Genomic DNA, 9,733 nt, shown 5'->3' with positions numbered 1-9,733 from the left:
GGAAAACTACCTCATTAACCTGATTTTTCAAGTTTATTCTGCAAAGTTAAATGTTGTTTGCTATTGAGCATTCCTCTACCATACCCCACATAGTTCTTCCTTCCCGCAACATCCCTTGCCCCTGTCCCTATTGCTTACTCTTACCTTCCCCTTCTCTTTCCCCTGGCTTTCGGTCCACCTCTCAGGGCTGCCGGGGCAGCTGGTCCAGCTGGTGATGCTGCTCCGGTTGATGGGGCTGTCCATGCATGATCGTCGTGTGCAGGCCGGGTGCGAGGGTCGTGTGGAAGCCAGGTGCGGGGGCTGTGGGGAGGCCGAGCACGCCGGTTTGCCAGGCAGGAGCCCTGGCTGCTGCCTTTCGGTCCAGCTCTCAGGGCTGCCAGGGCAGCTGGTGCAGCTGGCAATGCTGCTCCAGCTGATGGGGCTGTCCAGGCACGAGGGCTGTGTGGAGGCCGGGTGCGGGGACTGTGGGGGCTGTGGGGAGGCCGAGTGCACCGGTTTCCCAGGCAGGAGCACTGGCTCCTGGCTTTTGGTCCAGCTCTCAGGGCTGCCGGGGCAGCTGATCCAGCTGAAAATGCTGCTCAGCCTGATGGGGCTGTCCGGGTATGATGGCTGTGTGGAGGCCGGGCATGGGGGCCGTGGGGAGGATGAGCATGCCGGTTTGCCAGACAGGAGCACTGGCTGCTGGTTTTCGGTCGAACTGTCAGGGCTGCTGGGGCAGCTGGCCCAGCTGGCAATGCTGCTCCGACTGATGGGGCTCTGCGCATGATGGCTGCGTTGAGGCCGGGCATATGGGCTGTGGGGGGATGGGGAGGCAGAGCGCGCCAGTTTGCCAGGCAGGAGCCCTGGCTGCTGGCTTTTTGTCCAGCTCTCAGGGCTGCCGGGGCAGCTGGTGCAGCTGGCAATGCTGCTCCGGCTGATGGGGCTGACCGGGCGCGAGGGCTGTGTGGAGGCCGGGCATGGGGGCCATGGGCGCCGTGGGGAGGCCGAGGGTGCCGGTTTGCCAGGCAGGAGCCCTGGATGCTGGCTTTCGGTCCACCTCTCAGGGCTGCCGGGGCGGCTGGTCCAGCTGGCGATGCTGCTCCTGCTCGTACGGCTGTCCGGGCGCGAAGGGCGGCCGCCGGTTTCCAGCCGGTCTCCGGAACCTGCCAAGGCGCGCCTGTGGAGAGAGGAGGCTGCTGAGGCCCTGAACCCCAGTCAGAACGAGCTCCTGAGAACGCCGCCCAGGAATTAAGTTGAAGCGTCTGACGGCAGCAGCAGAAGCCTCAGCAGAGTTTTTCGCCAACCACTAATTCGTCGCTCCGCAGCAGCCTGGCGAGAAAAGCTTTGTGGCTATGAGCAGCCACCTGAGGAAGCAGCGTGTGTGTGCGTGCGTAGAACTAAATCAACGACTCTTGTTTTTCTTCTGCCGCCGCCAATGGATCCCGATACAGCACACCACTATGATAACTGGCACGGCAATCACGCCTGCTGCTGTGCCTATCATACAGCGCCTTCGCACATCTGGGGGGCATAAAACACCTGCGGTCCTCTGGGGACGGTCAGCACTTGCGATTCTCTTTCCGAGCACATCTGGAGGAGCAATTCAGGATGTTAGTCCGTCCTGTGCACCACTGGTGAGCTTGCAGCACCTCTCTTTGATATGGCCAGCTTTTGGGATGTGCCTCCCACTTAGGGACCCCAGCAAGACTGCTCAGTACCTGAGTCCGCTCGAATAAAATGGTATCTGCTGGCCTGGTGGTCTTCTCCGGACTCTGACAGCACTGCCAAAAAGCAAAGATGACAGGTAAAGCCTGAGGTGCTGACGGGACGTGCAAGAGCGGGCGCTGGGGGAAGAGCCTGCTGAGACACAGCCATCCTGAGGGCTGGCACCGGCTGACCGCGGGACAGCAAGTACCTGGCGTGCCGGCGCCTTGCATTGCCTGCGCTTCGTCGGGAGGGACTGGCAGGGAGCCGCTGCTTCCGTCTGGAAACGAGAGCTTCTTCACAGCCTCTCGGTCCGTCTCTTGAGAAAGCAAGCAGGACAGCTGGATTAGATGGAACTGTTCCCCATCAGGCAGATGGCAGCATCAGGAGGCAAGACTTCTCAAAGACACCGATAAGGTTTAGGAACGAGGCCCGGGCTTTTGGGGCTGTGCCTGGTCACTACTCCAAACCACAGTCACACCTGACCTGCCGGCAGACCAGGAAATGGCGTGTGATCTTCTGGCTTGCCTTGCACGTAGGGCGTTTTGGGCGAACGGCAAGGGGATGATGCTAAGTGCCTTCCTCCTTCAAAGAGGACGGGAAGAAGCTGCAGCCAGGCCAGCCGGGGAAACAGCCCTTCTGAGAAGGGCCCTCACGCCCTTCCCTGTGAGCACCAGCAACAGTCACATTCGTCCCATCCCAGCTCTCAATCTGCAGACGGGAAATCGAGCGCAGCCCAAAAAGCCTGCTGAATCAGCGCAGGCCACAGCGTCTCCAGACGTGTATCTAAAACCTCCGGCTGCCCAGTCTCACAGCTAAGGCAGAGTGAAAAATACCCACCGTGTCGTCTCTCCACTTCATCCAGCATTTTCCTCAGGAGTGGGGTTGGCTCCAGGAGCTTTTTTCCTCCTTCAGGTTGGTGGTACTGCGCGCTCGGAGGACCTTAACAGAACGTATTTGGTTCAGTTTCACAGGACTAAATTATGGAAAACCAGTGCTTAGCCTGTGAGGTCAGCAGAGACAGACTGACTCACCCCTGCGGTGCCAGCCGGCCTGTGGCACAGACTCCAGCCCAGGAGCCGGAAAAGTCCTTCCCTCGGGCACATCTGTAACTGAACAGGCAGAGAAGCTTCCATCATGGATTGCCAGCTGCATCGGCAGAACTGACCGGCAGAAGCGGTGAGGGGATCACGTGAGGAGGGGGCACACGCGTGCAGGGCTCCATCCTCACAGCTGCAGAGGCGCCCGGCTGGCTGACCTTTGGGCTTTGGGCTGGCAGCTCGCAGAGGGAGGGAAAAGCCACAACGTACCCATGCGATCTGCCGGAGCCTCGCTCCTGGAAGCCAGCCGCGAAGCGGGATTGCCTTCGCCCGCAGGCACAGCTGCAAACAAGCGCAGGACAGAACAGCTCCCGTGACAAAGTTTAAGATAATACTTCCCATCAGAGTTGTGCAGGCAAGTGCAATGCAAAGAGAGGGGCACTCCACGGCACTCGTCTCTGGGGGATTGCTCTCAGGCTCAGGGAAAGGGACACTGAGAACTTACTTACCTCCAGGGTGCTCCAAGGGCTCCAGATCAACATCCAGCCGAGAAGCATCATTGTTGGCATCCTCATCTAGAAGCAAGCGCAGATGAGAAATGTTTCCGTTGCACTTTGGGATGCACTGCTGCCTCAGTGAATTCCAGGCTCTGGAAGGGGCTCAGGTAACAAGGTGGGAGCCAGACGAAGGTCCAGCTTGGCAAAGGTGCAGAGGGGCCTGGTGGCCTCTTGGCTGGCTCCTGGCAGCTCTCCACACACTCTTGCCAGGCCATCTGCAACACCCTGGAGGAGCGGATGGACCAACATGCGGCCCCCGGGGGCTCTTTCCGGGAGAGCTCTCACGCACACAGCGGAAACCCTCGCTAAAGCACTGGAGGAAACAAACCAGCACCCACGCGTCTCGGGGAGAGGAGCCCACTGGCCCGTGAAAGGCTGCACCAGCGCCGCCTGCTTACCTGCTCCCTGTGCTCGCCATGGAGCAGCCCGGGCAGCCCTGGCATGCAGGGCCACCAGGAGGAGGAAGACGAGGAGAAGGCGGTGGGTGGGGGCCATGCTCCCCCGCACTCTCACAAGAACACTGCTGCTGCTGCTGCTGCTGCAGTAGTCAGGGGCCAGAGGCTGAGCACTCAGTTTATATGGCTGATGCGGCACTGCTGGGCTCTGTGACATCACAGCCCCACTGTGACCTCATGGCTGGGCCAATGCTGCGTGGGGAGAGCTCTCAGGGTGCTGGCAGAGAGCCGCTGGAGCACAGCCGGGGGAGCTGCCCTCGTGGGGAGGGGAGCATGTCCCGCTGGGCAGCTCCGTCCAAGGGCTGGGACACAGTCCCACCGGGCTGAGCCCACAGCTCTGCCGTTTTCCGGGCACTGTCACGGGGGTACGAGGAGCTTGCAGGCCCCAGAACAACAGGGAACCACAGACAAGGGATTTCGGGCCCAGTGAGAAGCAGCAGCCCGGCCACTCGAGACCGAAGGAGCTCTCCCTTATTGTAGGTGCCGTGGCGTGACGTGTCTGGCCTCAGCCTGTCCGTGCACGAGTTAGTGCGCACTGACTGCGCACTGAGAGTCACTTTCCTTGCCAGTTAATGAACAAACAAGGGACTGGCAGGGGGTGGGAGAGACACAGGCCTGGTGCATACCCTTGCTTCCGCACAATTCTTCTGTTTGAGTAGTCTAAATAAATCCAAGGTGTACACTGGGACGTCTTGCTCTCGGGAGAATTACTGACCTCCTCGGGTGCTGTTACCAGCAGCTCATGAGGCTAAAGGGTGAGTGATTTTGAAGATTGTCCATTCTGTCACATCCATTTTCAGCTCCTTTTCGGGAATTCCCTTGTTATGAATGCAAAAACATTTGCCCTGCTCCCAGATGGCTGCGAAGGAGGAAGGGCAAGGCTTGCTGGGCCAGGGATGCAAGCAAGGGGCTGCTGGCTGCCTGAGAAATGGAGAGCAGTGAGCTACACCCAGCCGCTCACCTGGCTGAGCCCACAAATCCTGCAGCAAGCACGTGGGATCAGTGCAGGGTCTGGGGGCACGCTCCCCCATCTACCGCCCTGACCGGTCTTCCAGGAGCAACCTGCAACCAAACCCGCTCAAAATGAGCGCTTTTCTTCGTCATCCTCCCCCTTCCCTGGGGTCTCTTCCCGCCTCCATTCTTCTGGCCTCGCGGTGGGGCTGGAAGCGCCTGCGGAGGCAGAGCGGAGCACAACACTCCCTGGCAAGCACAGGGAGCCCGAGACACCATTCCCTGCTCCAGCTGATCCTCCCTCGATAGGGCCCCTTTCCTGAGCGCACAGGCATCGCAAAGGATGTCAGTATTCAATCCTCACCTTTTGGGGAGGACTTTTGTGGCAGGGCCAGTCTTCTCTTTGAGAGACAACTACTGGAGCTGACTTCCGCTGCTGGCAGGGCCTTGGCCCCAGAATGCAAGCGGACACCATCTTCTGGGGTCTTTAAAGAATAAAGCCCAGCTTTGCAAAGCTACTGGGGACAAAGCGCAGCTCTCCCTCAACACTTCAGCTGTGTCCTAACATGTTCAATCCCAATCAATCTCCCAATTTAGAAAACAAAAATCCACTCCAGAAAAGTTTAATGTGGGTTCCTGGGGTATTATATCCCAAAAAAGACACGGTACAAGGAAAAGATAAGCAGAATTCTCCAATCTTTAGCACAATCAAATATATTATGGCCCCATCCACTATGCAGCTGCAGACCACAACAGCTGCTGGAGGTGGTATTAGCCCGAGCGCCAGTAGGCTTCTTCACCTCCCAGAGATGGCCTGGAATTAGCATCATCCAGACCGGAAAGCCTGGTTTTGCAAAGCCCTCAAGAACTACTGAGACTCCCTGAAAGGGAAAGAAAAATGGCCACGCTCTCGATGGCAGTGAGTTGTTCTGTGTCCCTGCTGGGACGTGAAGCAGGCAGGCAGATCCCACACTGCTCAAGCTCTGCAAGAGCACGTAACCTGGGAGGAGCTGCACTCTGTAGCAGACAGATCCCTACACCAAAACTGCATTGGCCACTGTCCTTGTTTCAGCTGAGATATGAAGAAAATTAACTAACAGCTGGTATGGGTCTGTGTTTTGGATTTGTGCAGAAAACAGTGCTGATTGATAATACTGAAACATCTGTGTTATACAGGGATGTTTTCATTACTGCTGAGCAGTGCTTACACAGAGCCAAGGCCTTTTCTGCTTCTCATCCCACCAGCGAGTAGCTGGGGCTGCACAAGGAGTTGGGAGCGGACACAGCTGGGACAGCTGACCCCAACTGACCAAAGGGATATTCTATACAGCACGATGTCATGCTCAACATATATAGCTGGGGGGAGGAGTAAGCGGGAGACATTCAGAGTGATGGCATTTGTTTTCCCAAGTGACTGTTACATGTGATGGAGCCCTGCTTTCCTGGAGATGGCTGAACACCTGCCTGCCCATGGGACTTAGGGAGTGAATTCCTTGGCTTGCTTTGCTTGTGTGCATGGCTTTTGTTTTACCTGTTAAACTGCCTTTATCTCCACCCATGAGTTTTTTTCTTTTACTCTTCCAATTCTATCCCCATCCCGCTGGGGGGAGTTAGCAAGCAGCTGTGTGGGGCTTGGTTGCCAGTCGGGGCTAAACCACAACAGCTACACGAACTGTGTGGCAACACCTACTCTGGTGAGAAACCCTGGGGTCAGAGGAAGAAGGGAGAATCATTACCACAGCCTGTCAGACCAGGAAGGGAGCCCACAAAACACAACACACTCCTGGCTGGGAACAGGAACAAGCAATGGATCTCATGTGATCTCAGCCCCAGGGATGTCTGTGGTATCCTCTGTCTCCCTTTCAGTCTTGGGGTGAAGGACCTTGGGATAACTTAGGCAGGGACCTCCAGTGGTCTCCAGCTCACCCCACATTCAAAGCAAGGCTAACTGCAAAGTCAGATCGAGCTGTTCAGGGCCTTGTCCAGACAAGCATCCAGTTATTCCCAAGGAACAAGCAGTGTATGAGCCACATGTGTACTCTGGATTTATTAGGGCCATAGAGCAACTGCCTCTGAGGAAAGAGATGGGTGCTTTCCCTCCACCTACCAATCCTGTATGACAGCACCTTCTCTCATTTGATATTGCCCTCGAGCAAAAGCACGATCTGTGGCTGCTCCACTCCGCTGTAAGCTCTGCACTTACTTCCCCTGGGATTACGCACCAGAAGCGGCCAAGCCTCCCAGATATGCAGCCCAACCTGACAGTAAAGCTTAACTAGCTAGGTGAGTTGAAAGGTTGGAGGAGCACTTACTGACATATGGAAAACACAACGGAAAACAGCTTCCTATGGAGAAAAAAAACGCATGAGCTTGGGGGAGGACCTATGCTGAGGAGCAACCAGCTGATGTCAGACCTGCCAGGCTCAAAGATAAAGAACATCAAGTTACCCAGGTGCCCAGTAAACACTGCAGACATCACATTGCCATGATGAAAAAGATAGCTTCCAGTTGGAGAATAATATACTGAGACATTTAAGGCCTGCTGGGAAGCAAGATGACCTTTACTGACACCATACCAACTCCACAGACTCCCCAACAAACATTAAATATGAGCAATCAGTTTGCAGCTCTAGGTGCCCACTGAGAAACTGAGATAAATAGAGGAGCAGTGGGAAGAGAAATTTCTTTCTTCTTGCCACTTGCTTCCCTAGAGAGGGGGAATACGCACCTCTTCCTAGGTGCCAGAAAAGTGCACTCTCCTGTGGCACATGCACCACAACAGGTGAGCCTGCTGTCCCCACCAAGCCCTGACAGCGTGCACATATGCAGGCTGAGACACCCTCCAAACCATCGGGATCACCAGATTTTCTGCTGTGACTGCAGCAGGAGCACAAAACACCTCGAAGGTTGAGCCACAGTGGTCAGGTGCCTCCCGGAGGTGACAGCAGCCAGGCCTGCAGCCCCTGGAGCACATCCCCTCCCATGGCAGCTCCCATGTGTGGGGAGGAAGGCGGGCCTGAACCCCGTGGGTGGAAGGGCAGGCTCTGGACATCCAAGAAGATGGCAGGGAGCCCGGCATCCCGTGGCCTGGCCACAGGCAGGCAGGCAGGCAGGCAGAGAGCAGGCAGGGCAGGAGCACAGCGGTTTATTGGCAACAGAAGCAGAGGCAGCGGTGGCGGCAGGCCCCGAGCTGGGTGCGGGGCGGCGGTGCTCCGGCGGGGAGGGGGGCCCGGGGCCGCCCCAGGCCTACGTCAGCGTCTCGCCCTTGGTGACCTGCCGGGAAGAGGAAACGCCTCAGCCAAGTCCAGCCGCGGCCCGAGCCATTCCCCCCACTCCACCCCCCCCGCCCCGGCCCCGCTGCTCACCCGGGCCTCGATGTACTCGATCCTGCGCTCGAGCGCCGTCAGCTTCTCGTTCAGGGTGGCCAGCCGGGACCGGCACGACATGTCTGCGGGGAGGCGGCAGTGAGAGACCGCGGGCGCCCGCCCCGCCCCGCCGCCACCACCACCACCCCCACCCCCGCCACGGCACCCTCACCGAAGGAGTTGAGAAAGTCCGCGATCTTCTTGATGGAGCTGGTGATCACCTCGATGTACTCGCGGTTGGCCCAGTCCTGGTGGATCTCCCGCTGCACCGGGTCCTCCTGCACCGACATGGCCGCCACCGCCACCCCGGCGCGCACCGCGCCTGCGCGGCGCTACGCACGCACACCCCCCCCCCCCCTCGCGTCGCCGGGCGGGGCCGCCCCCGGTGCCGCCTCAGGCCCCGCCCGCAGCCCGGTGTCTCAGGGGTCCGCGGGAGGCGGGCCCGGCCCGGCCGCGCCGTCCTCGTCGCTGTCGTCCGTGCCGCTGCCGCTCGGCTCCTGCGGAGGACACCGCCGTCAGAACCGGAGCTACTCCCCCCGCCCCCCCTGCATTATAACAAGTATCAGGCGGGCCGCTGGCCGCAGCGGGCAGTGTCGTCTGTGAAGAGGTACCTCAGCAGGGCTTTCTGCGGAGTCCTCCTCAGCCGAATCCCTCTCTTCAGAGGCTTGAGACAAAATTTCTTCTCCCTTATTTGAACACAAAAGACCTGTACTGAGTGTATGCGAAGTAGCCAAAGCGTGCTAGGCTGGAAGAAAGTGGCATTTTGTTACCATCTTAAATAAAAAGCTTTTGAGTAAAAAGCAGGTTTTGTTTCAACTGTGCTGTTTCTATAGTGAAAGGTGAATACAACAGCCAGAATTGGCTTCTGTTAAAGCCCCACACAAGTGTGTGAAGGTGTTCAAGTGACCCTTACCTCTTCCCTTCTTTGCATGGTGTTCTTGACACCGAGCGGAGGCAGGATCCCCCGCACCCGTCCTTACAAACACTAAACACCAAGCACTGGCAGGATCCCCCGCACCCGTTTGTTACAAACACTAAAAGGTGCAAGAGCCTCACTGCAAGGAAGCCCCCAGAGATACAGACTCTTGAAATAAACCACTTCTTTCTGCAGCACTAGATGTGGCTGTTATGCAGCCACATTGAATTTGACCCTTTTAGCTCCACCTGCACCCAACGCCAGAGTTACAGCTGTCTGGGCCAGATGAGCATCGTCCTTTCCCAGGTTTTACTTGCCACAGGAAGGACAGTGATTCTCACCTGAAGATCCCTATTTTTAAGGATGCCCACCCAGAACGCCTCCTGGCAGTGGTTGAACGCCAGCATTGCCTTCACTCGGTATACAAATTGTTCCAGTGACTTCTTCAACAAAGGCACGTGGTTGGTCAGTCCAATATCTTGGTGAATCTAAATATCAAACAGTACAACGTGACTACAATTGATTCTTGCCTAAGTATTCTAGCTATTTAAAAAGCCATTGGTTATACAGGTGGGAGGGATGGGACATGATCCCCACAAAGCTTGCCCAGATTATGTCATTTCTTGGCCGAATTCTTTTGTATCTTTTGTTAAAGGATAAAACTCAGGTAAGCACTTTGTCTAAAGCAGCAAAACAATCCTTTGCAACAATCCAAACAGCCATATTCTCTCTGGATAAAAACAGAAGGAGCCTCAGCTTTTCTCAT

General features: G+C 57.1%; 3 protein-coding genes across 3 annotated transcripts in view; all 3 read right to left on the bottom strand.

Annotated features, from left to right (window-relative positions):
• Window positions 1-367: 367 nt before the first annotated feature.
• Window positions 368-7,668, bottom strand: LOC142603226 (uncharacterized). The gene is made up of 10 exons (XM_075762601.1): window positions 3,679-7,668; window positions 3,233-3,298; window positions 2,994-3,065; window positions 2,718-2,795; window positions 2,524-2,625; window positions 1,895-2,002; window positions 1,698-1,760; window positions 1,390-1,569; window positions 1,059-1,156; window positions 368-385 (listed from the first exon to the last, which is right to left on the bottom strand). Exons 1-10 carry the CDS (start codon window positions 3,890-3,892, stop codon window positions 368-370), a joined length of 999 nt encoding a protein of 332 aa, XP_075618716.1. The 5' UTR covers window positions 3,893-7,668.
• Window positions 7,669-7,815: 147 nt separating this feature from the next.
• Window positions 7,816-8,388, bottom strand: BRK1 (BRICK1 subunit of SCAR/WAVE actin nucleating complex). Its single transcript, XM_075761974.1, has 3 exons — window positions 8,224-8,388; window positions 8,052-8,134; window positions 7,816-7,959 (listed from the first exon to the last, which is right to left on the bottom strand). The coding sequence occupies exons 1-3, from the start codon at window positions 8,339-8,341 to the stop codon at window positions 7,933-7,935; spliced, it is 228 nt and encodes a 75-aa protein (XP_075618089.1). The 5' UTR covers window positions 8,342-8,388; the 3' UTR covers window positions 7,816-7,932.
• FANCD2 (FA complementation group D2) overlaps window positions 8,373-9,733 on the bottom strand; it is a 53,776-nt gene continuing 52,415 nt past the window's right edge. Inside the window, exons 42-44 of the mRNA XM_075761975.1 lie at window positions 9,309-9,455; window positions 8,663-8,737; window positions 8,373-8,548 (exon numbers count right to left, since the gene is read on the bottom strand). Of these exons, the coding sequence (XP_075618090.1) occupies window positions 8,471-8,548; window positions 8,663-8,737; window positions 9,309-9,455 (300 nt within the window). The 3' untranslated portion in view covers window positions 8,373-8,470. The remainder of the gene's footprint in view (window positions 8,549-8,662; window positions 8,738-9,308; window positions 9,456-9,733) is intronic.

Source organism: Balearica regulorum, chromosome 10 (assembly GCF_011004875.1).
Source record: "Balearica regulorum gibbericeps isolate bBalReg1 chromosome 10, bBalReg1.pri, whole genome shotgun sequence".
In the NCBI taxonomy this organism is placed as follows: domain Eukaryota; kingdom Metazoa; phylum Chordata; class Aves; order Gruiformes; family Gruidae; genus Balearica; species Balearica regulorum.
The sequence above is the reverse complement of the archived record's forward strand: the minus strand, read 5'-3'. Positions and strand labels throughout refer to the sequence as shown.

What these genes read in the sequence shown, in the direction of transcription:
- LOC142603226 (XM_075762601.1), bottom strand. Translation starts at nt 3,892, where the DNA reads ATGTCACAGAGCCCAGCAGTGCCGCATCAGCCATATAAACTGAGTGCT. An exon ending in ATGGCGAGCACAGGGAGCAG is followed by an intron (nt 3,299 to 3,678) that starts GTAAGCAGGCGG and finishes GCTTGCTTCTAG; the next exon opens with ATGAGGATGCCAACAATGAT. An exon ending in GGCTCCGGCAGATCGCATGG is followed by an intron (nt 2,796 to 2,993) that starts GTACGTTGTGGC and finishes CTGCCTGTTCAG; the next exon opens with TTACAGATGTGCCCGAGGGA.
- BRK1 (XM_075761974.1), bottom strand. Translation starts at nt 8,341, where the DNA reads ATGTCGGTGCAGGAGGACCCGGTGCAGCGGGAGATCCACCAGGACTGG. An exon ending in GGACTTTCTCAACTCCTTCG is followed by an intron (nt 8,135 to 8,223) that starts GTGAGGGTGCCG and finishes GCCTCCCCGCAG; the next exon opens with ACATGTCGTGCCGGTCCCGG. An exon ending in TCGAGTACATCGAGGCCCGG is followed by an intron (nt 7,960 to 8,051) that starts GTGAGCAGCGGG and finishes TCTTCCCGGCAG; the next exon opens with GTCACCAAGGGCGAGACGCT.